Consider the following 26344-nt stretch of genomic DNA (forward strand, 5'->3'; position numbering starts at 1 on the left):
TGTGTGCATACTTTTACTGGGACACGTATACATACCATCTCAAGCATAAAATCCCAGTTCAAAAACTGGAGTAAAACAAAGCAATATATTTTTATGCCACTTAGAGTTAAAAGTTTTTAATTCCCAGTCTATAACGTCGAAAATTCCAGTAAGTTCATGGTCGTTCTGCCCCTCACCCCCCGCGCCTGTAACCGCCCCACCCCTTAGCACTGTTCTGTGCTTAAATTCTGGGGGAACCTTCACACTACCTAAATTCTGGAGAAGATATAGGCACTAACACTTCATCCCCATACAAGGGGCTTCTTCTGATTTTGGGGTTCTCTTCATGGCATCTGTGAGTTGCTTGCAAATATCCTCAACATTTTGCTTTTATGGAGACACACTGGAGCTTGAAAATCTTTCTAAGACTCCCTATAGCTTCCCCATTCCAGAATTGTTCCCTCTAAGGCATCTTGCTATCTAGCCCAGATTACCCGGAATTTGGACACTATGTCTTTACTCAGGGACCCAGGGTATTCCCTTTCTTTTAATCTTGTTAATGTTTTGTGCCGGAAGCCTTGTCTTGTGAAAATTTTGTCTCAAAGGTATGTAATATTTTCTTCAATGGTTTAGACTTTTAATGGGCTTGGTCACATAAATCTAATAGCTGTCAAATTCCTCCTGCTTAGTCCTGTCCAATTCCCACACTTGAGGTAGGGTGAAAAATAGAATGGTCAGTGGCCCCTAAGGGCTTCCCCGGTAGCTCAGCTGGTAAAGAATCTACCTGCAATGCAGGAGACCCTGGTTCTATCCCTGGGTGGGAAAAACCCCCTGGAGAAGGGATAGGCTACCCACTAAAATATTCTTGGGCTTCCCTGGTAGCTCAGACGGTAAAGAATCTGCCTGCAATGTGGGAGACCTGGGTTCGATCCCTGGGTTGGTAAGATCCCCTGGAGGAGGGCATGGCAACCCACTCTAGTATTCTTGCTGGATGAATCCCCATGGACAGAGGATCCTGGTAAGCTACAGAGTCCATGGGATCGCAAAGAAACCAACACGACTGAGTGACTAAGAACAGTACAGTGGCTCCTAAACTGAGCAGTTCATTGAATACTCCTGAAAGAGTTTTTAAAATTAAAAACGTTACCGCCCCCAATTCTGCACAATCAGAATTTGTTTTTTTTAAACTATCACAGATCAAGGTGGAATTTTCGAATCCCTCAGTAATGGGCGTTGGGCAGGCCTCTGCTCAGTCCCTTTTTCCTCAAAAGTCTCCAAATTTTTAACCCGATAGCATCTCCAGCTTCCACCTCTCCTTTCTTTGAAGCTGCTCTCTCTTTCCAGCATGGAGAAGGAAACGGCAACCCACTCCAGTACTCTTGCCTAGAAAATCCCATGGACGGAGGAGCCTGGTAGGCTGCAGTCCATGGGGTCGCTAAGAGTCGGACACCACTGAGCGACTTCACTTTCACTTTTCACTTTCATGCACTGGAGAAGGAAATGGCAACCCACTCCAATACTCTTGCCTGGAGAATTCCAGGGACGGGGGAGCCTGGTGGGCTGCCGTCTATGGGGTCACACAGAGTCGGTAGCGGCTCTTTACAGCAACACTCTCCTATCCCCTCCTCCCCGCCCCGCCCCCATCCCAGCCCTGCCCCCATCCCCGCCCCTCCCCCTATCCCCGCCCACTCGGTCTCAGTCCCTCCCTCTCCCCGTCGCCGCTCCACCCCCGCTTCTGCCCGCCTCGCCCTCTTTTGGTTCCTCCTCGACATTCTTCCGCTCTGCAGCCTACCTCTTTCGTCTCTGAGTTGTGACGTTTTCTCTGCGCCGGAAGAAGGACCTGAGAACGCTTTCGGAGTTATGGCGGCGGTGGATATCCGAGGTAACCTGCGTTATCATCCTTTGTTTTCTGATTGTCTGGGGCCTGGTTTAGGGATTTATGGCTCTTGAGGGCAAAATTCTGGTTCCTTTGTGATGTCTGCCAAACTCTTTTGATTTTTTTTTCTGAACGACTCGCAGCTCTAATCTGGCGGAAAACTGCCTAGATTTTCGCAGTTCTTCAGGAGTCTCTTAGAGACGTTAAAACGAAGGCGGTTGGAAGAAGCCCTGTGCTTTGAGCCCTGATACCTGCGGTGTTGTTCTATATACGTATCTCTCCAACAGTATTGGTTGGGGCTGCCTATCCGGGTGAAGGAACGGCCTTTGGGTAGAGAAGGGGGTGGGGTAATAAGCCGCCACAGGGTTTGGTTCATATTTGGGACTTGGCCTGGGGGCCACCTTAATCCTGACGTTTGAGATTCCTTTTTCTTTATTGACCAATTTGGAGTCTGGCACATGCATTGCAAATAAATTGTCATTTATATATTGTCAAAATGTCTAGTGATCTTCAGCATTTCTGAATAATGCTTACTATATGTTTTTCTTTCATTATAAGTGAGAATATCAATTACCTAATTTCATTACTCGCTTGTTGTCAGACAGCTTTGTTAGGGCCACGTCAACACGCTCTCGCTTGCAATTGAATAAAAAATAAAAAGTCTATCAGACTGTTTAGTTTTCCTAACTTTAGATTTCCCTGGTGACTCACCTGGTAAAGAATCCACCTGCAAAGCGGGAGAACTGGGTTCCATCCCCGGGTTGGGAAGATCCTCTGGAGAAGGGAAAGGCTACCCACCCACTCCATTATTCTGGTCTGGAGAATTCCATGGACTGTATAGTCAGAATTGGTGACGTGGTCACATAGGAATTGTAGGCTGTTATAAGGTCTTTGGCTTTTCCTCTGAGTAAAAATGGAGAACCACTGGAGGGTTCTCACCAAAGAGGATGAACATAATGTAACTTACTTTTTTTTACGATCACCTTGGCTGCTGAGAACAGTGTAGGAGGGCAATGGTGAAATTAGGGAGGCTAGTTAGAAGGTCATTTTTGTAATGCATGGGGATTTGGGGATAGCTCAGACTAGGGTGGTAACAGTGGAGATGGTAAGTAGTAGTTGGAGTCTGCTTGTTTTGGTAGTGTATTCTCTTTATTGTGTTGTGGTCTTAGGTAGTTACTATGTGGGAGAGCTAAGGTATTCTCTTTTACACCCAGTTAACTATTTTGTAAATGAACATCTTTGGATACTGGAGTATGTGCAAATTTATGATCAGTAGAGTAACTTACCCTTAGCCCTTAATCATGAGTTAATAAACTTTTTAGTCTTACCAGTCAGATCCTGTGCTAATTTTGATTAGTAACCCACAGCCCCAGTTTCTTAAAACTTGAGTTTATCTTTGTAAACTGTCAGCATTTAATAGGAACACATTTGTATTTGTGGGTTATTAATAACTAATAATTGAAGTATATAGAAACTGCTATGAGAACATAGAGAAAGAAGCCATTATTTCTACCTTGCTAACTGGAGAAAGACTTTGCAGAGATTAGTAACATTTGAAATGAGTTTAATCTAGCATGAACCTTTGAATTTTCTGGTAAACCTGTACCCTTTTGAGAATGAAAGAGGTTTCTATTTTTTCCAAAAAAGTGTATAAACTAGAAAAAGAAGAAAAAAGAGGCCCAAACTAGGACGGCCTTGGTTAAGCCAGAAATAAGGTCAGTCATATTAATCTTAAATGAAATTGACTACCAGCACTACCACCATCATCATCATAATTGACACTGGATTTTTACAATGTACTAAACCTCTTACATACATATTAATCCCTGTTTTATAGATGAGAAAAGTAAGGCATGGGGAGGTTAACTCACCTGAAGTCTTATAGTTGTCAATACTTTTTCCTTTGCCATTCTGCTGTGTGATGGTGAATTGTGGGCAGTGAAGTAGGAATAGTGGAGCTAGATTGTGAAATGCCATGTTAAAGAATTTGGACCTTGTTCTTTTAGACTGTAGATGCACTGCTGTTCTTTAAGAAGTGACATAATTAAATTTTGCATAGAATATCATGACGTATTATGCAGCTCTCACTCAAAAATGTACAAGTTGGGCTTCCCCAGTGGTCGAGTGGTTAATAATTTGCCTGCCAATCCAGGGGATACAGGTTTGATCCCTGGTCCGGGAAAATTCCACATGCCATGGGGCAACTAAGTAAGCCCACGCGCCACAGCTAGTGAGCCGGCGTGCTTTGCAACAAAGAACCCACTGTAGTGAGAAGCCTATGCACCGCATAGCCCCTGCTCTAAGCAATTAGAAAAAGCCCGCTCACAGCAAAGACCCAGCAGAGCCAAAAATAATAAAATCAATTAATTAAATTTTTTTTTAATGTATAAGTGGCATTTTTAAGGCTGAATAGGATTGAGAGATCTGGAGACAGGAAGCCCCGTAAGGAGGCTGCTGTCCAAGTGACACTTGGAAGAAGATTAGATGTGATACTGGCAAAAGGAATGGAGAAGAGGAAGTGAATTTGATTAGACCCCCTGTTCTCCAGTACAGCACTCATTCTACTAGTGGTCTCCAAATCTGTAGTATCAGCCCTCACTTCTCTCAGAAATTCTCCTTACTCAGTATTTTGATTTTGAGGCAGACAAGTATAGACGTGTGTGGGCTCTGGAGCTGAGCTGCCTGGTTTCAAATCTTAACTCTACCATTTAGTGATTCTGTGACCTGGACGAGTTAACCTTGCTGTTTCAGGTTTTTCTTTTGTAAACTAATATTAATAATAATACCAATCTTAAGTTAATGGGTAAAGTAGTTAGTGTCTGTACTGTTAGTGTTCAAAAGTGGTAAATACTGTTCTCTGTATTTATCTCCAGGTCATATTCACCTTACTTTTTATATTTGACTAGTTTACTAAATGAGGAAAATATGACATAAAATTGCTGATCAAGAAATAGCTAGATGAAGAAAATTGTAGAGAGAATTTACTGAACAGTCACTTGGATCAGATGACATTTGTAATTTTTCCTAATTCCGAGAGTCTGATGCCATATGTAAACTCAGTGTATTCAAGCCAAATTCATTACACCTTCATAAATCGTTTATTGGTTCCTAAGCTTGCTGACTTTATAATTGGTCATTCAGAAAATTGTCTCTTTCCCCCCCTAAAAATGTTTCTTTTGTTTTTATCTTGCTGTATATTGCCATTGCCTTCCACTAATTCCTCATCACCTCATGCCTTTATCTATTAATGCTCCATAATTGTGGATAGGAAGAATCTGTAATTATACATTTATTTGCTTCTGCAGATCATTTTTCTGCCTATGCTGAAATGATCTGTGATACTATAATGGTTTGTCAATAACTTATAACACCGTATAGACATAGTTACTATGTAAAGGAGAAACCAACCTCAAATTGTTATTCTGCAAATGCTTTTATATAATTGTTCCTAAGGAAATAAAAAAGAAAAGTGTGAGAAAGTTGATTTAAAGAAAACAATTTTAGTAACTGGACTGTAATGTTTAAAGCTGAAAATAATGATTATCTTTAGTTGTTTTTCATTGGAAAACCTTTCTTTCTCTGAAAATATTTTTTCCTGGCCTGTTAAATATTTGTTTATGGCATGGTCCATTTATGATGGGCCATCTCAGTGGTCTCTACTGATTATTTGGTCGTTAACATGCTTCATCTATTTTTCCTCCTTTATTTTATAATGTACACAGCATGTTTTACCTTTGTGTAATTGCTTTTTCAATTTGATTCATTTTCCTCTAAATTGCTTGTCACCTTGGATTAGGTCTGACTTCTTTATAGATGCCAGAAATAATTACAGTTTAGAAGAGATTGAACTTTTCAGTTCTACCTCCTTCAACCAGTATTATTTAGGCAGTTTGACATCCATGACTTAACACCCAGTGGGATTTGGTACTGTCAGTGTTATGAAGCATTGCAGCTGCTACCCAATAAAAGCGCAATTAAAGCTGTCTAGCCCTACTTTCCAAGTCTGTCTTTTTCTTTTTCCATTTTGAAAAATTTAAGGTTTAATTCTTTAAAACATGAAATGGCATGGCTGTAATTAAGGGCATTCAACTTTTCATTTGCCCCTTTAACATCATTATTATCTCATCTATAAAAATAGCTTCCTAACTTATTTCTGTCTCTTTAATTGGAAGGTCTCAGACTAGTGGCAGTGGCTGTGTTTTCTTTGGCATGAGTATTGTTTGAAAATTTTTGAATTAGTTGCCAGCATTATAAAAACTCAGGGTTTCCAATAAAGACTTCTCTAGATTTCAAGTCCTATAACTTCTTCACCTAAACCTTTAATCATATATTTTTATATTTCCCTGCCTTTGTATTTACATTCTCTCTGCTTGGAATTGCTTTGCTTCTCTTTTCTCCATGGTGAGCCTCTTATTTATTCTTTAACATATCATGTTAAAACTCACCTGCTAAAACCCACCTTCTCCTCACCCCATGAAAAATCATTTCTGTTCCCTCAGGTGAGGTATTCTGCTCGCTCCACTGTGCTCCCATAACATATTTATTCACACCTTTATTATAGTTCTTAATGTTGTGTTGTCATTGTTTTCTTGCATACTTATCACTTCTGTTAGACCGTGAGGGTATATAGTTTAGGATCCATGACATTCTTATATTCATAGTGCCTCCTGTGTTATATGCATAATAAATGTTTGTTGGATTGGATTTTTTTCTCTTTTCTCATCCTTTATCATTTTGTTTCTTTTTTTGAAGATAATCTGCTGGGAATCTCTTGGGTTGACAGTTCCTGGATCCCTATTTTGAACAGTGGAAGTGTCCTGGATTATTTTTCAGAAAGAAGTAATCCTTTTTATGACAGGACATGTAATAACGAAGTGGTCAAAATGCAGAGGCTAACTTTAGAGCACTTAAAGTAAGTTATTAGTCAGAAGATAGCATCTTTGCCAGCTACAGATTTTGTAATGAATATTTCTTTCCAGCTGTGGATCATGAAGTACAGAGTAGAAGTTTTGGAAGAACCGGAGTTTTGTTTGTACAAGTTTGACCTGCAAAGGAATTATTAGTAGTCACTTGTAACCTAGGAAGTCTTTTCTTTATAACTTTCTATATTATAGTCCATTTAAAATGCAGTATGAAGTTTAGATGTAGATGTCATTGATTTTAACAATGCAGCTCTGTTGTCCTTAACCAGGTAACTATATTTATTATCTCCTCTACATCTAATTTAATGTTTTAAACCATAGTGCAGTTTATAGAAAATTTTTTTGTATGACAAGTAAAATTTTAGCCATACTAATGCAAAGCAAGATTCTTCAGACTTCAGATGCTGAATAATTAAGAATTTATTACTGATACAAAAGTCTCTGAAACAACTGTGTAATAGAGTTTTTCATCTGTCAGCTATACATGGGGAGAGTGGATTCCAGGTAATTAAATTTCTGGTATTTTAAATAGCTTTCATTGTGAGGTAAATATTTACGTTAACTGAAGCACCTTGTTGCTTTTATTTTTTTTTATTATTTTTTTTTTTTCCTTGTTGCTTTTAAATATAGTATGTCAGGAGAAAATTTGTTGGAGGTGAGGATAACGTTTGTTTTCTGGTTGGGTAGAATATACAGTAGAGAGATATAATTAAGACAGACATAGTGTTCATGTATATTTTTATATTTTATATATATTTGTAGATCTCCTTGGTCAGGAAGCATCATGGGTATTTTAGTTGCCTTTTTTGAAATGTAAGTTCAGGGTACTTTTCATGACTGAAAATACTCTAATGTAAGTTCATCATGAATTTTTATAGAGAAATTTTATTGTTTAAAAACCATATCTTTATCTGTGCTCCACCTACCTGGGACAAACAGCCAGTTTTATTGAACAGCCAATTTTTAATATCACACACAGGAAGTTTTATCCTATTTACATTGTTGCTCCGCTTTTATCTAGTAATTGAATGTTGTGCAGAGTTGTCTGGGTGGCTTTCATAGGTCTCTGAAGTTTTGTCTCCTGTTTTCAGTCAGATGGTTGGAGTGGAGTACATCCTTTTACACGCTCAAGAGCCCATTCTTTTTATCATTCGGAAGCAACAGCGGCAGTCCCCTACTCAAGGTAAAATGTGTAAACTTCAGGTATTATTTTCTTCTTAAAATACCATGATATATTGACTCCTGAGCTGTATGTTCTTATGTTTTTGGGTTGGCTTCTATTTTAGGGATCTGTGGGAATCCATGTGTAGGCTTCCCATGCTTTCCCTTCTGTGAGGGGCCAGACCAAGTGCACCCTCCCTCCAGTAGGGAAATGCACCCCCACGTGCATAAGATGTCTGCTCAGGGAAGACCCTTGGAGACTCTTGAGTCCAGAATTTTTATTGAGGCCTGATCATGTAGACATCTTCTGTCTGTCAAAATTCTAGTCTCTCAGAAGGAAATCATGTTTAATTCCTGGTAGATGCAGTTGCACCAGATTTGTAAAAGATCAACTGAAAATCCTCATCGACACATTGAACCAAAAGTCTTATTTGGGTTATATTACCGAATAAAAACTGCTTTAGAAATTGTATGAAGAGTATAGAATTCAGACTTGATTTTGAATCAAAGAGCTAGTCACTCATTCCAGAGATGATCAGCTGCGTCTCCTAAATTACATACTCTCTTCAAGATCTTTGAGAACAACCTTCACCCTGGTGTTGATTCCATAGAATGACTTTGCTAATGAAGTTGTGGTTCCAGAGTCAAGAATCCAAACTAACTTTCAAAATCAAAGATCAGAGTCCCTCCCCAGGGACACAGTTTCCATGATGGGAGGATTCTAGGTACAAAAGTGACCCACGTTGACACCAGCCTCACTAGCAGCTGTTTTATTCCTTAGAACCTTGGACTGGAGCACAGAGCCAAGTTCAGTGCGTCTGATACCTTCATCCTGGACCCTAAATCTCTCGTGCTCTGAGGTCTTATTCCCCAAAATGTGGTTGACTGACAGTAGCATTGGATCACTTAGGAATTTGTTAGAAATGCATTGTCCTTACTACTCAAGAGTCTAATTTTAACAAGATACTCAGATGATTCAGATGGTCAGTAAGTTTTAAAAGCACCACTCCTAGGGCAAAAGTTAGCACACTTCTGTGATGGTCCACATCACAAAGACTAAGTATTTAGGCTTTGTGGGCCTCATGGTCTCTGAGACTACTCCACTAGTGCTGTAGCAGCCTTAGATAATGATGCAAATGAAGCGTTGTGGCGATTTTTCTATATAACTTTATTTACAAAAGCAGGAATTGGCAAATCCCACCTTAAGCTTTAATATGGGAAAATGTCAAACTTTAGTTGTTCTTAAGGAAGTGTATTTAGCAGTTTGTGTGCATAGCTGTGTTAATAAACATTTGTTTCTTCCACTGCTTTAGTTATCCCACTGGCTGATTACTATATTATTGCTGGAGTGATCTATCAGGCACCAGACTTGGGGTCAGTTATAAACTCTAGAGTGGTAAGTGTCTTTACATTCTTTAAACATTACAGAAAACTTGTAGCTGAACTACCTTGCTTCCAAGAATTAAACAGGAACTCCTCTCCCTTGGAATAAAGGGTTGACCATTAGAATGTCTTAAGCATTGCCTCCTGTGGGCCTGCTCCATGTTCAAAGTATATACCACAGCCCCAGATACATAGTGATTCAGGTTCTGAAAAACAGAAGAATTACTGTCTTTGCACATGTAATACTTTGTAGTTACTCTGTAAATTATGGATGACTGATGAAAAATTCAAAATTGGTTTTCCCTTTGTCAGCTTACTGCAGTGCATGGCATTCAGTCAGCTTTTGATGAGGCTATGTCATACTGTCGATACCACCCTTCCAAAGGGTATTGGTGGCACTTCAGAGATCACGAAGAGCAAGGTAGGTGGGACACCTGGACCCTCCTAAAACACTTTTTGTTACTTGGAGGATGAAGCTGTTTTTCTTTCGAAAAATGGCTATCAGTGATTTCTTGGTGTGTTTTACCTCTTATAGGAAGATTTCATAGGATGATAACATTGTCAGAGCTAGGTTTCCTGTAACTAGATGTGGTAGTCATAGCATTCGCATAGGTACAGCAGGTATAAATTTTAATCTCTTTGGTAAGTGATGTTTTTGATAAGTTGATTCAAAGTTTTAAAATATTTAGAAAACATAAGGGAAATCAATGATGAGGAAAGAGTAATGATGATATTTCCTTCTTACCTAACTCTTGAGTCATCTTGAAGCCTGGAACCTAAATCTGAGTCTTTGAACTAGGGGAGATACTCTTAAAGCCATATCTCCAGATGATTACCAGTCTGTTTCTGATTTTTCCATATTACCACCTGTTGTGATGCCAGGTGTCTATAGTTTCCATAGCTGCTAATCCACTACTTGTTCTGCACCATATTTTGCCAATAAAAATACTTCTAGAAACACATCTACAGCAGTATACCTATATTCTGTATTTCTCTTAGAGAAATAGCAACTTAGGATGAATTACTATGGAAAAGGTAGCCTTGAAATAAAATTCAGACCCGTGGAATAAAGGGTCTTTGAGATGTAGGTGTATTTATTCTTGATAGTAGGTGCTGGCGACAACATTTGATTTAGGAAAGTTTGCATGAGTTGAATAAACTTCTCCCAAGAGCTCTTTCCCCTAATGAAGTATTTGAAGTAAAACTTAACTGGAACCCTTCTTTTAGAAACAATCCACCAGCACATTCCCCTCCCAGGGAAAATCCCACGCATGATTAATTTCAGAATTTCTCTTGTAAGTTCTTTTCTCTTTTCATGATCTTTTGTTGTCTGGTTTTGTTGTCTGTAGTGGATTATAGTCTTCATAATTGAGTATGGTAACTTAAGTTTATGAAAATTACATTTTCCATTTGTGCCTATTAGGTTTTGTGGGAAGACAAATTTAATACACTTAAAGTAGACATAAGATAATTTCAGACATAATCAGAATGTGTTAGACAATTATGGAAAATGTAGCCTTAAAGTTTTTCATAATTAAATAATTATGAAAACGTAAGGACAGTGTCTATCCATGCTAAAACTTAAATATCTTTAAAAGACATGTCAGCCTTTTAAATGTTAGAATTTTAACCTCATTTCAGAGAGGGAATGTGAATGCTTCTGTCCTTATGCTATGTTTAATGTATTTAGGGGGATTGCCTTTGGAATAGCAGCCATTAAAAAAAATGAAATTTGAATATATTTGTTGCAGACAAAGATTTGTAAAATATAAGGCACCAAAGTAATCAGTGTTTTGATTTGGACTTCATATTTTAATAGATAAAGTCAAACCTAAAGTCAAAAGGAAAGAAGAACCAAGCTCTATTTTCCAGAGACAGCGTGTGGATGCTTTACTCCTAGATCTTAGACAAAAATTTCCACCCAAATTTGTGCAGGTAATGAGAATACATGTGGTTAATTTTGATTCAGCACTTTTTCCTGACATTTTTATTTTTAAGTAAGAACTGTTTCGGATGTGATCTAAACATATTGATTTCCTCATTAGTTAAAAACTCTGAATGAAAAGAAAGTTTTTCAAGGACTTAATGGAAGAAATGGGTAAAGGGAACCAAATTAATACTATTCTGTGCTCTTAAGTTTAATTCCTCATGGAATCCTCACAGACTGTGAGGCCTGCTTATAGATAATATATTCAGAAGGTTGCTGAACGTGTTGGTAACAAAACTAGAATTTGGAACTCATGCTGTCCCTCTGTATGCTACCTTCTAGCCTGAATATAGTGGATATTTAAGTCGTTAAATGATAGAATAGCTTAAACTTTTGTAACAGATTAGCACATTTGATGTGGAGGGTTTGGCATGACAAATGGAGGAGGCAGGAGTAAAAATAAATAGGCTTATATCCTACTGGTGTTGAAATTAAAATGAATTCTATTATGTTTGGATATTCCAACAGCAATAGCAGGTTTGGCAGAGAAGTAGGTGTGAAATGGAATATGTGAACATGTTATTCTCATGATTTGTCTCAGCTGTTATTTGTCTTTACAGGATTGTATACACACAAGGTCATAGATGGGCTTCCTTCGTAGCTCAGTTGGTAAAGAATTGGCTTGCAAGCAGGAGACCTGGGTTTCATTCCAGGTCAGGAAGATCCCCTGGTGAAGGAAATGGCAACCCACTCCAGTATTCTTGCCTGGAGAATCCCATGGACAGAGGACCCTGATGGGCTACAGTCCTTGGGGTTGCAAGAGTCAGATACAAGTTAGATACTTAGACTTAAGGTCATAGATACTGTTTTTCTTGTTGCGGGCCTATTTAAGAGATTTTCAAGGGTAGTTTCTGATTGGAATTTTTCGCACCCTGAGATGATGTTAGAACAGACCTCCCCTTCCCCCTTCTCTGACTACTGGATGAGATGCACTGTTGGAATGGTGATATGGTTCTGAAGGGAGCAGAGGCCCAGTTGGAACTCAGAACAGAAAAGTCAGTTTAGAGAAATCTCATGAATTACATTTGAAGATGAAACAATGTCAGTTGAATAAATAAATAAGTGAGTTACAGCTGTATGTAAGATAATGAGTAGTGACTACAGAGTGTAAGAGATTAGGTGTGGTTGACCATTCTTTCTGTGAGTACATAATATATATACTAGGAATGCTGGAGGCAGAACATCTAGACCTACACAGTACAATAGACCCTCAGCACATGTGACTGTTGTGCATTTGAAACACACCTAGTCCATATTGAGTTGTGATATGTGTGGAAGACATACTGGGTTCAAGGACTTAGTACATAAAAATATATATAAAATGTCTAGTTTAAAAATATTGGTTATATGTCTAGGATACTATTTGAAATACATTTGGTTAAAAATATTAAAGTTCATCTGTTTCTGAAAATGTGACTACTAGAAAATTTAAAATTACATATATAGTTGCATTTGTAGCTCACATTTTTTTTGGGCAGTGCTGATTAGAAAAGGGAAATGGAAAACGCAAAACAAGAAACATGAAAAATTGTTGATGAAAATATACCCAGAAACCAAGAAAATCCCTTGTTTGTTCTTTTGCTAATTTCCTGAGGTGGAAAGTTATACTTTTCGAGATCTTTCCTTCTTTTTAGTGAAGAGTTTTATTACTGTAAACTTCCCTCTTAGTACTTCCTTTGCTGTCCCATAAGTTTTGATATGTTATGTTTTCAATTTCATTTCTCTCCATATAATTTCTGATTCTCCTTTTTCATTCCTTCTTTGGCCTGTTGGTTGTTCAGGAGTATGTTGTTTAACTTCCACTGATAGAGACTAGAAAAGTAATAGAAAGAATCAGTGGTGCACCAGAAACTAATGCAGCATTTTAAACCAGCTGTACTTCAATTTAAAAACAAGCAAACAGTAAAAAGGCAAAGGAACGAAGAGCTGCTGTTTTCAAAAGATAAAATTTGCTAAATTTTAGCTATACTAACAAGAAAGACTCAAATAAAATTTGAGACATTACTACTGAAGCCACAGAAATAAAATGATCACAAGAGACTACTGTAAACAGTTTATATACCAAGAAATTGGATAACCTGTAAGAAATTCCTCGATACATGACCTACCAAGACTGACTCATTAAGAAATAGAAAATCTGAACAGACCAATAATGAGTAAGGAGACTGAATCAGTAATCTTAAACCTCTCAACAAAGAAAAGTCCAGGAAGAGATGACTTCATGGGTGAATTCTACCAAATATTTAAAGAGAATTAACACCAATCATTCTCAGACTCTTCCAAAAAACTAAAGAGGAGGGAACACTTCAAGATTCATTTTATGAGGCCAGCATTGCTCTGATAGCAAAAATACAGACACTACAAGACAAGAAAACTGCAGACCAATATTCCTACTAAAAATAGGTGCAAAAATTCTCAGTGAAATACTAGCAAATTAAATGCAATAGCCCATTAAGAGGATCATATATCATGAACAAGAGGGATTTATCCCTGGGATGCAGAGATGGTCCAGCATACCAAAATCAATCATTATAGTACACTATCAGGATGAAAGATAAAAATCACATAATCATCTCAATAGATGCAGAAAAAGCATTTGGGAAAATTCAGTATCCTGTTATGATAAAAACAAAGGTATGAAAGGAACATACCTCAATATAATAAAAGCTGTTTGTAACAGACTCACAGCTGTCATATTCAGTCGTGAAGAACAAAGCATTTTCTCTTAGGATGAAAAACAATACAAAGATACACATTCTTCATACTTCTATTCAACACAGTATTAGAAGGCCTAGCTAGAGAAATTAGGCAACAGGAAAATAAAGGGATTCAAATAGGAAAGGAGTAAAATTGTCTGCTTGCATAGCAAACCCTAATGGCTCCATTAAAAAACTGTTAGAACCAATACATGAATTCAGTGACGTTTCAGGATATAAAATCAAAACCCAAAAATTAGTTGCATGTCTATATACTAACAACAAACTATCAGTAAAAGACAGCAAGAAAATTCCATTTAAAATAGCATCAAAAAACACTCAGAGATAAACTTTTTATTATCAACTTTATTGAGATATAATTGGTGTACCATGTTGTGTAAGTTTAACATGTACAACCTGTGGATTTGATACACTTACATATTGCAAAATGACTACCACCATAGCATTACCTAATACCTGAGTGCCAAAAAATTGATGCTTTTGAACTGTGGTGTTGGAGAATACTCTTGAGAGTCCCTTGGACTGCAAGGAGATCAGTCCTGGGTGTTCATTGGAAGGACTGATGCTGAGGCTGAAACTCCAATACTTTGACCACCTCATGTGAAGAGTTGACTCATTGGAAAAGACCCTGATTCTGGGAGGGATTGGGGGCAGGAGGAGAAGGGGACGACAGAGGATGAGATGGCTGGATGGCATCACCGACTCGATGGACACGAGTTTGAGTAAACTCTGGAGTTGGTGATGGACAGGGAGGCCTGGCATGCTGCAAATCATGGGGTCGCAAAGAGTCGGACACGACTGAGCCATCTCATCCTCTGTTGTCCCCTTCTCCTGCCCCCAATCCCTCCCAGCCTCAGGGTCTTTTCCAACGAGTCAGCTCTTACTCTTAGCAACTTTCAAATATATACTACAGTAATATTAGCAGTAATTACCAAATTGCACATTAGATTCCCAGAACTCATTTCATCTTTTACCTTTGACCAGCATCTCTCTATTTCCCCCACTCCCTCAACCACTGGCGGGAACCACTCTGTTCTATGAGTTTGAATATTTTAGATTCCACACATAAATGATACCATATTTGCCTTTCTCTGTCTGAATTATTCAACACTTAGTATAGTGCTCTTTCAGTTCATCTGTTTTTTTCACAAATGAGAGAATATCCTTTCTCACGGCTGAATAGTATTCCAGTGTGTGTTTGTATCACATAAGTCTCGCTGTCACACACATACACACACACATACACATCACATCTTTATCCTTTCTGTTGACAGATGTATAGGTTGTTTCCTATATCTTAACTTTTGTGAATAATGCTTTAGTGAACATGGGAATGCAGGTATCTCTTCAAGATCTTGTATTCATTCCCTTTGAATATATACCCAGAAATGGGATTGCTGGGTCATATGATAGTTCTGTTATTAATTTTTAGGGGAACCTCCATATAGTTCTCTATAGTGGCTAACTAGATTTCCACCAATAGTGCACAAGTGTTCCTCCCCTCTTTTTTCTTTTAAACATTCTCACCAATTGTCTTTTTTTTTTTTAATTGGAGTGTAATTGCTTTATGGTGCTGTGTTGAATGATTAGTGATGGTGAGCACCTTTCATGTATCTGTTGGCCATCTGTGTATCTTTTTTGAAAAATACCTATTCAGGTCCTCTGCCCAGTTTTTAACTGAATTGTTTGTTTTATGCTGTTGACTTGTATGAGTTCTTTATATATTTTGGATATTAACTTATCAGATATGAGATTTGCAAATATTTCCTTCCATTTTGTAGATTGACTTTTCATTTTGTTGATGATTTAGTTTGCTGTGAAGAAGCTCTTTGGTTTGATGTATATAGTCCCACTTGTTAATGTTTGCTTTTGGTGCATTTGCTTTTGGTGTCATACCCAAAAAGTCATCACCAAGACTGATGTCAGGGAACTTACCGTCTATTCTTCTGGGAGTTTTATGATTTCAGGTCTTATATTAAGTCTTTAATCCACTTTGAGTTAATTTTTGTGTGTGGTGTAAATTGACCATATAAACATGGGTTTATTTCTGGGCTCTCTATTTTGTTCCATTGCTCTGTGTCTGTTTTTATTCCAATACCATACTGTTTGGGTTTTGTGGCTTTGTAATATAGTTTGAAATCTGAGTTATCTGTACTCCCACATGTATAATTATTGTGAATATTTTAGCATTATTCACAATAGCCAAAATCTGGAAGCAGCCGTAATGTTCATCAGCAGATGAATGGATAAAGAATCTGGGATAAGGTCTTCAGGTAAAGATGGTGGAGCATGGTTACAGCTTTTTGCTGACTGCATTCAGCCCGTCTGGTAAACTTGTCCAGATAGAATATGCTTTGGCTGTTGTAGCCGGAGGAGCTCCTTCAGTGGGAATTAAAGCTGCAAATGGCGTGGTCTTGGCAACTGAGAAGAAACAGAAGCCCATTCTGTACGATGAGCAAAGTGTCCACAAAGTGGAAGCGATCACCACACATATAGGTTTGGTGTATAGTGGCATGGGCCCAGAGCACAGAGCTCGAAAACTAGCTCAACAGAACTATCTCATTTACCAAGAACCGATTCCCACAGCTCAGCTGGTCCAGAGAGTAACTTCCATGATGCAGGAATACATCCAGTCAGGTGGTGTTCACCCATTTGGGGTTTCTTTACTTATCTGTGGTTGGAATGAGAGATGACCATATTTATTTCAGTCAGATCCATCTGGAGCTTACTTTGCCTGGAAAGCCACAGCAATGGGAAAGAACTATGTGAATGGGAAAGCTTTCCTTGAGGAAAGATACAATGAAGATCTGGAACTTGAAGATGCCATTCATACAGTCATATTAACCCTAAAGGAAACCTTTGAAGGGCAGGTGACAGAAGATAATATAGAAGTTGGAATCTGCAATGAAGCTGGATTTAGGAGGCTTACAACAACTGAAGTTAAGGATTATTTGGCTGCCATTGCATAATAATATGAATAATGAAGTGACTGAAAATCCAGAATTTCAGATAACTTCTCTACTTAAACATGTTTAAAATGTGTTTTGTTTTGCAGACTTTTTGCATACTTCTACATGGTTTGATGGACTGATGTTTTTAAAATGAGACTTATAAATCATAATAAACTCTTAAATTAACTTCCAAAAAAAAGCAACTGTGGGATAGACATACAGTTAAATATTATTCAGTCTTAGAAAAAGAAGGAAATTGTACTATTTGTGGTATCATGGATGAACCTGGGAGATATTGTGCTAAGTGAGATAAGTTAGTCGCTGAAGGATGAATACTATATGATTTCACTTACATGAGGTATCTAAAATATTCAGTAGTCAGACTTACAGGTGCAGAAAACATTATAGTGGTTGCCAAAGGATGAAGGAAGAGGAAAATAAGGAGTTGTAAAAAGGATGTAGTTACAGCTCTATAAAGATGAATAAGTTGTAGAGATAGGCTGTATAACATACTGCTTATAGTTAACAGTATGGTGTTGTGCATTTAAAAACTTGCTAAGAGGGTGGATCTCATGTTGAGTGTTCTTAGCGTGCACGCACACATACACACAAAACTCCAAACTAAAGGAGCAAAAGGAATCTTTTGGGGGTGATGGATATGTTTATTACCTTGATTGTGGTGATGGTATCACAGGTGTATGTATATGTCCAGACTCACCAAGTTGTGTGTATCAAATATGTGCCATATTTTTGCATATCAGTTATACTGCAATGTACTTGTAAAAAAAAAAAAAAAAAAGAACCAGAAAATACTCTGAAGTTTGATCACTCTTACATGTTTTATGAAGGGAAGAGTGGTGAAATATGAGACTTAAAAATTGGGTTAAAGTCACATTTAGAAGAACTTTACATGCTCCACAAAGGAGTTTATTGTTAACTCTGTAGTCCAGTGTTCAGTCACTATTTTAAACCCATAACCCAAGAGTCATACAGGATATACTCGTTTCAACAGTGAAAATGCAGCAATGTGTTTGTGATATTTCTGCCCTAGGAAGTCTGTTAGAGACTTGGTGCCCAGGTTTTGGGAGGTTTCTCAGGTGCCCTTTACCTAACACATGTCGGCTTCTCGGGTGGCACTAGTGGTAAAGAACCCGCCTGCAAATGCATGAGACATGAGATGCGGGTTCAGTCCCTGGGTTGGGAAGATCCCCTGGAGAAGGGCGTGGCAACCCACTCCAGTATTCATACCTGGAGGATCCCGTGGGCAGAGGAGCCTGGCGGACTGTAGTTCATAGGGTTGCACAGAGTTGGACACAACTGACGGGACTTAGCACCCGCACAGCTAGCACATAGCAAAATTCCACTGCACTCTTTGAAGGAAGCAAAAACAGCATTGTAAATACAAACAGTCTAGGCATAATGAACTGCCGTTATCAGTTAGGAAGTGGTGGGAACCCTCCTGAAATCCAAGTTTCCAGATACCAGTCAAAGGCCAGCCTTGCAAGCTGGCCCTTCTAAGGATCGTAGCCTTCTGTGTTAACCTTTTCTGTACAGTGGGTAATAATGGGGAACTCAGTTTTGGTCTTATTAAGTGTAGTGGTTCCCAGAACTTGTAGTTGGAGTGGGTTGGTAGGCAGTGGGCAGCATGACTCTGGAGCATGTGGTAACAGAAAATTTTGAAGCCTTTAGTCATAGGAATAGAAAAGAAAGCTTAGGGAGGGCATGTAAATTCAGAAGGAAATTCATTAAACAGAGGCATTAAGTGTTCTATTAGTTAGTTCAGTCACTCAGTCGTGTCCAACTCTGCAACCCCATGAATCGCAGCATGCCAGGCCTCCCTGTCCATCACCAACTCTCGGAGTCCACCCAAACCCATGTCCATTGAGTCGGTGATGCCATCCAGCCATCTCATCCTCTGTCATCCCCTTCTCCTCCTGTCCCCAATCCTTCCCAGCATTATACTTTTATTCTGAGATGACAGGGAAGTATAGAGAAGTATTTCTCATGTATGTATGTCTGCATGTAAAGGTATTATATGTTTGAAGGTAGATAGAAGGGAGAGAGTTTGGGATGTTGACAGCTTCCTTGGCTGATGGTGAAGGGTAGGTTGTGAGCCTTGAGGAGGAAGAAGGAGAGGGGGAGGAGGAAAGTGTTTTAAAGTATTTAACTTGGGTAGTGAGATCCCAGAGACAACAGGACCCACTCAAGTGAAAGAATTGCCATGCTGAATGAAGGATCTGACCTTGTTCCTGACTCCTAGTGCCCTCATCATTTTTTCCTGCAGTTTGATTTCTAATAGTGCACTCACTCAACAGAAGTCTTATAGTCAGAAAAAAATACCTCTATTTCTTTACTTCCCATACCTGCCAACTTTAAAAATCAGTCATCCAGGTTTCATTCTGCTTACTTATAGCTCGTTTCCCCTAAGCAAGTAAGTCTATGGAGTTTTGAAAAACTCCATTATTCCCTCTCATTGGATTCTCCTTAGCTACTTTTTAAAAATATATAGCCTCGGTGCAGACACAAAGGATTTTGTTGATGTTCCAGGTTTTTCTTTTTTTTAAATGTTTGATTCTTTTGTTCTAGTTTTACATTTGTGTCTTTTCTGAACTGGGGGATAAGAAGTAGAAAATTACAAGTTTACTTTTTATGGTACATGGATAGTAGTTCTTCTTCATGAAGTCATTTATAATATAATTTGCATGCAGGTATAATTTTAATGAAGATTGTGAAGTCAAGAAGAAGAAAGCTTTGCTAACCTTCCCTGTTTTTTTTCTCCTTTTCCTCCACCTCCCTCCCGTACTCTTTCTTAAAATGCAGCAAAAGTCTGGAGAAAAGCCTGTCCCAGGTATGGTTCATCTGATAATTATTAAACTTGAAATAATAGTAACTATAACATGTGAGATGAATTGTCATTTTGTCCTTTTCAACTCTCTAATGGTAATTTGTTACTCCTAACCTTTGTTTTGATTTGCTGAATTGCCAAAAGATGGTGTTTTTGTGGTAATTATAGTAGTATTTAAAAGATGAATTGGAGTGGGATGAATAGGTATTGAGGATGCATGGAAGAGGTGAGGTGATTTGAGGTTGTATCATAATTTGCTTGTATTACCAGGTTTTGGGTTTTACCAGGTAAAATGAATTGGTTCTTAAACATCTGCCTGATTAAACAGCTAAATCTAGAACTTGGGATAAGTAGTTCAAATGAATTTGAGAGTCTGACCCATTCACATTAACCATTGTCTAAACTGATCTTATCCCTCCACCCACCACCCCCTCCAAAAAATACCTGCTTTTGATGTCTAGTGGATCAGACAAAGAAAGAGGCAGAACCTCTACCAGAGACTGTAAAATCTGAGGAGAAGGAGACTGCAAAGAATGTGCAACAGACAGTGGGCACTAAAGGCCCACCTGAAAAACGAATGAGACTTCAGTGAGTATTGGAGAAGAGAGAAGCTGGCAAGACTCCTCTTGTCCACGTTTTACCTCATTACTGTGACAGGCTCTTGGACTTTAAAATTCTTTGTCACAATCATTTGTATAGAATGTGCTTATTCTTTAAGAAAGGATGTAAGGATGCTCATGCTTTCAACCTAAATATTTTTAATGTATCTTTCGTAACCTTTTCCCTTCTGGACTTAAGCAGCTTCCTGTCTCACATGTTTACTGCTATATATGTTTAAAAACAAAATAAAGGTATTTGTATAAATTACTTTATCTTGACTCCACCCCCCCCTCCATTTTCCCTCTGAAATATTTCCAGGTACATTTTGCGAACACAAAGGATTTTTGTTAAAGTAGCAACTAAGCTGATTTTCTATTCTTAGTTGCATATTCCTCAGTATTAAAATAGTAAAGTTACTAACAATGTGAAAGATAAAGGGAAAACAACCTTATTCACCGAAACCACTGTCTCACAAATACCGTAGCAATGTTGTGAATTTTCCTTGTCGTCTTTTTCTATGTGTAGATTCTTTTTTTTTTTTTGGCTTCACTGCGTGGCATGGAAGCATGCAGTCTTAACCACTGGACCACCAGGAAAGTTCCTGTGTGAGATATTTTCAAAACAATAGTTTGTAATTTTTCTGTTCATACTGTTTTACTTTATCACGTTTTGTCTGTTGTATGCACTATGCCATGGTTACCTAGTTTTTATAGACTATTTATAGTTTATTGACTGAATAATTCTGTGAATGACTGTATGTCTTTTCTTAAGCTCTCCCTGTGTTGTACTTAAGTTTTCCCCAGTTTGCATTATTTAAATAAGACTGTAGTGATTTTGGGGCTTCCAGGTGGTGGTAGTGGTAATGAATCCGCCTGCCAATGCAGGTTAGACACAAGAGACACAGGTTCGATCCTTAGGTCGGGAAAGTCTCCTGGAGGAGGATACAGCAACCCACTCCAGTGTTCTTGCCTGGAGAATTCCAGGATCAGAGGGGCCGGCAGGCTGCAGTTCATGTGGTCGCACAGAGTTGGACACAACTGAAACAACTTAGTACGCACGCACGCAGTGATTACATTTAGCATTTATTTCCTCAGTATAGACTCGCAGCAGTAGAATCACTAGAATCTGTACTTTTTTTGTTGTTGTTAGTCCATATTGCCAGGTGGTTTTTCGCAAAGGTTTTATTTTGCTGTTACAGTAGTAACAAAATATGAAAATACCAACTTCCATTGCTAGTGATGTTAACTTGGAATACTTAGTTAAGGTAGTGTTTGTCAGGTACTCCACTGTAAAGTTAGAATTTTTCTTTTCGTAATTTTAAGTATCATGAGGTGGGGGTAGGGGCTGGGGAAGTAGTTTGAGGCTCTGTAAATACCATGTTATTCCTCAAAACTTTTACCGTCCAGCAGCTTTCATTGATCATTCTTACCTGAATCATTTATTACTATTACGGTTGCCAGATGGTGGTTTTCTAATTTCTTCTTTCTTTCTGTGTTTATTACTTGGCTTTCTGTTATAAATAAGAGCTGCACCCGCACACCCCCCCCCAACGCCAGTACTTATTTGTTTATATCACTATAGATGCCTGGAATCTCATTTGTTCAATGTGTTGTATTTCTTCACCATCATTAATTTATACTGATGCTCAAATTGTCCTAGATTGGGCCAATGGGAACTGGTTCAAACTGATTCCTGTGGTCCTTTTGACATAATCCTGTCATTCCTTGAGTATCTTCTTTTGTGTTTTGGCACAGTAAGATACCCCAAGTTCATCTCAAAAACCCTAGAGTCAGCCATTTCTCTAAGGATCCCTCCTTCTTTTTAATAGAGAATATATTTGGAAATCAAGATCTGTGTGCTAGGTGTGTGCATTTGCTACTGGGGTGCCATGACTTCTGGGCTCTTTTAGCTGATAGAGTTAAGAAATAGATATATACTGGGACTTCTCTGGTGGCCTGATGGTTAAGACTCTGTGCTGCCATTACAGGGGGCATGGGTTCGATCCCTGGTTCTGGAAGGAAGATCTTGCATGCTGCATGGCATGGCCAAAAAAAAAAGAAAAGGATTGTGTGTGTGTGTGTGTATGACATGAATGAATACACGTACGTCCGCACACGTATCAGTTTATTCTGTATATATTAAAAGCTATCCCCAAAATCACTGCAGATGGTGACTGCAACCATGAAATTAAAAGACACTGCTCCTGGGAAGGAAAGCTATGACAAACCTAGGCAGCATATTAAAAAGCAGAGATATCACTTTGCTGACAGAGATCCATATAGTCAAAACTATGGTTTTTCCTGTAGTCGTGTACGTATATGAGAGTTGGACCATAAAGAAGGCTGAGTGCCAAAGAATTGATGCTTTCAAATGGTGATGCTGGAGGACTCTTTTCAAAGTTCCTTGGACAGCAAGGAGATCAAACCAAGCAATCTTAAGGGAAATCAAGCCTGAATATTCGTTGGAAGAACTGATGCTGATGCTAAAGCTGAAGCTCTAATACTTTGGCCACTTGATGTGAAAAGCCAACTTTGGGAGATAGTGAGGGACAGGGAAGCCTAGCTTGCAGCAGTCCATGGGGTCACAAAGAGTCGAACGTGACTAGGTGACTGAACAGTACCACTACCACCCATCTTATGTATCTTGTTGAGGCTGAAATTTGTATTTCCTGGTGATTTAGTGATGTTAATTAAGCATTCTTTCCTGTGACTGTTGACTATTTGAATATTCTTTTTTGTGAAGTGTGTGTGTCCATTTTTGTGAAGTATGTTTTGTCTGTTTGTCTCCCAAAGTCAGAAGAGTCCTTTGTATGCATGGACAAGAGTCCTTACATGTATTGTTTTTAAATGTATTTTTAAAGCCAGAGTGTAAGTCCACTCGGGTTTGCCTTCTTACCATTTAATGGTGACCTAAAAATGATCATGAGGAAAAAAAAAAATGATCATGAGAAACGCTGGGCTGGAAGAAGCACAAGCTGGAATCAAGATTGCCGGGAGAAATATCAGTAACCTCAGATATGCAGATGACACCACCCTTATGGCAGAAAGTGAAGAAGAACTAAAGAGCCTCCTGATGAAGGTGAAAGAGGAGAGTGAAAAAGTTGGCTTAAAGCTCAACACTCAGATCATGGTATTCGGTCCCATCACTTCATGGCAAATAGATGTGGAAACAGTGGCTGACTTTAATTTTTTGGGCTCCAAAATCACTACAGATGGTGATTGGAGCCATGAAATTAAAAGACACTTACTCCTTGGAAGGAAAGTTATGACCAACCTAGACAGCATATTAAAAAGCAGAGACATTACTTTGCCAACAAAGGTCCATCTAGTCAAGGCTATTGTTTTTCCAGTAATCATGTATGGATGTGAGAGTTGGACTATAAAGAAAGCTGAGCGCCGAAGAATTGATGCTTTTGAACTGTGGTGTTGGAGAAGACTCTTGAGAGTCCCTTGGACTGCAAGGAGATCCAGCCAGTCCACCCTAAAGGAGATCAGTCCTGGGTGTTCATTGGAAGGACTGACGTTGAAGCCGAAACTCCAGTCCTTTGACCACCTGACGCGAAGAGCTGACTCATTTGAAAAGATCCTGATGCTGGGAAAGATTGAGGGCAGGAGGAGAAGAGGACGACAGAGGATGAGATGGTTGGATGGCATCACCGGCTCAATGGACATGAGTTTGGGTGAACTCTGGGAGTTGGTGATGGGCAGGGAGGCCTGGCGTGCTGCATTTCATGGGGTCGCCAAGAGTCGGACATGACTGAGCAACTGAACTGAACTGAAAAATGATCAAGTGTTTCTAATTTTAACATAGCTTAGTTTGTCAGTCTCCTCCTTTATTAATGCTTTTTTGTGTCTTGTTTGAGGTTTTTCTCTACATTACAGTTATGAAAATGTACTCTTCTGATTATAAGCTTCATTATTTTGCATTCTCCAAGGCCTGTAAAGTCACAATAGGGAGGAGCATACTCCAATCAGTAGTTGCAGTGTCTTTTATCATTGCCTACTCCTCTGTTAATGACATGTCACTAATTTACAGAGTTGAGGGTCAAATAACTGACAGTCTCCTTCTTAAGCACACTTTGCCTGGAGCACACAGGGTGCCATCTTTTACTTCTCCAATGTCAACTGTATCCGTCCTGAAGTGGTAGCTGGCTTCCCGATACTTGATACCTTTAACAGTGTTATCTGAATTATGGCATTGTGTTACTTTAGATTGGGAATTGTTTATATATTCATGGCTGTACTCTTTCACACAAAACATTTGAAGGAAAACATCTTTTGTATGTTGAATTTCCACACCTTATTGGCCTCAACTATCTCCTTGTGCGTTAATTGTTTTGTATAAGCTCAGGGGGCACTCCTTGCCATTTGATCAAAAATGTATTGACCTTGTTTATTGTGGTGGTTACACATTTTGTAACACAAAATGTCACCACAAGACATCTCATCCTGCACATAGAAATTGTCAGGGTGTCACCTTGAACTTCCATTGTACCACTCAGGAAAGTTACATTTTTGTGCTCTACAGAGCATTCCAAGAGAAGCAAACTTACATTTTACATTGCAAGATCCAAAAGCAGCCTGCCCAAGGTTTCAATTTACAAGAAGTACACAAGGATCCTTTCTGCACTGACATTCTGATCCACAGTCACAGCATACTTTTTCAACTTCCGCTTCCTTGTTATGACATTATTCTGATGGGTGATGTTTTGAGAAGTTGGTGTATTCATCACACAGAGTCCCTTGTAATTAATGAGGTTAAAGTAACTTCCATAGCAGCAGTTGCCAGTACTGATATTTGTATTATAGGCATTCATGATGCAATGTTTTTTCTCACATAAACAGAATTCCTATGTCCTTGGTAAGACATAGCAAGATTATGACCCTTGTTGAACAATGACCACTGCAAAATGAAAGCATTTGATTTACCTTTGAGGCATTTATAAACTGCTAGCCCAAAAAGATGGTAGCATATCCCTGAGATTCAAGCCAACTTAAATACATTAGAAAAGTCCTTGCACACAAACAGATGCCCAGAAACGTGGCAAATGGGGGTAGAGATGAACAGTTCAATTGAAGCTGTCAAGAAGTTGACTCATGTCTTGGTTGACATTAATAAGATTCCCGTGGTTCCAAATCTCAGTCCCAGTTACAGAAACGTGAAGACATAGCTGTAGACAGATTGGATCTGTTACATTAGGCACATTTAATATATCTTCTGTGGCCTTGGAGACATTTGAATAATTGAAACTGTGATTGTCCACCACCATAAGCACACTCCACAAAGGGCCAGTGAGTCCAGCAACCAAGGGAATGGCAGTTTTGTGGCATTGTGGCAGTTTTAAACTCTGCCTTGAACTCCAGCTTCTGATATAGTTATTTCTTCCTCGAAGCTGCATTTCATGAAAACTGACCCTTGTTAGTATCTTATCTAACAACTGGTGTTCAAATGTGGTAGAGTGCTTCAGGGCTCAATTTTGTAAGTGAGGTCATTTATCTGTGGCATCCCTCGAAAGGTTCCCCAATGCTGGACAACCAGAGAATTGGGAGCCCTTTCACGTAACCATGATAGTAGCAGTTATCCCAGATGAAGGGCTAATTCTCTTGGAACCCACGCTGCTCCCTGTAGGTGTCTGGAAACCAAGAGCTTCTTAGGCTGTAGACGAATGACGCGGGTGCAGCTGGAGGCCAGACCCTGAGCCACCCGCGAAGGCTCCACGTGCGCTGGGGACATTGGGGAAGCCCCACTTTGGGTGAGCCCCGGTGCCAGTTGGGCCGGATTTGCGCGGAGCCTGCGGGCGGGCTAGGAGCACCTGCAGCTTGAGCCGCCGGAGGGCGCAGTCGCAGGCGCCAGGCCCCAAAGCTGTCCATCGTGGGCGGTCTTTCGGAGAATTACAGCGCAGCTCTTTGCGGTCTTGGGAAGG

At 39.1% G+C, this 26344-nt stretch overlaps 1 protein-coding gene and 1 pseudogene across 1 annotated transcript; both read left to right on the forward strand.

The window, feature by feature from the left end:
- Positions 1 to 1715: 1715 nt before the first annotated feature.
- On the forward strand, positions 1716 to 20688 carry MED6 (mediator complex subunit 6). The gene is made up of 8 exons (XM_043920334.1): positions 1716 to 1861; positions 6608 to 6767; positions 7869 to 7960; positions 9252 to 9334; positions 9634 to 9742; positions 11141 to 11256; positions 19797 to 19824; positions 20283 to 20688. The coding sequence occupies exons 1-8, from the start codon at positions 1840 to 1842 to the stop codon at positions 20411 to 20413; spliced, it is 741 nt and encodes a 246-aa protein (XP_043776269.1). The 5' UTR covers positions 1716 to 1839; the 3' UTR covers positions 20414 to 20688.
- Positions 16165 to 17175, forward strand: LOC122705128 (annotated as a pseudogene).
- Positions 20689 to 26344: the final 5656 nt, after the last annotated feature.

Source organism: Cervus elaphus, chromosome 12 (assembly GCF_910594005.1).
Source record: "Cervus elaphus chromosome 12, mCerEla1.1, whole genome shotgun sequence".
Taxonomy (NCBI): domain Eukaryota; kingdom Metazoa; phylum Chordata; class Mammalia; order Artiodactyla; family Cervidae; genus Cervus; species Cervus elaphus.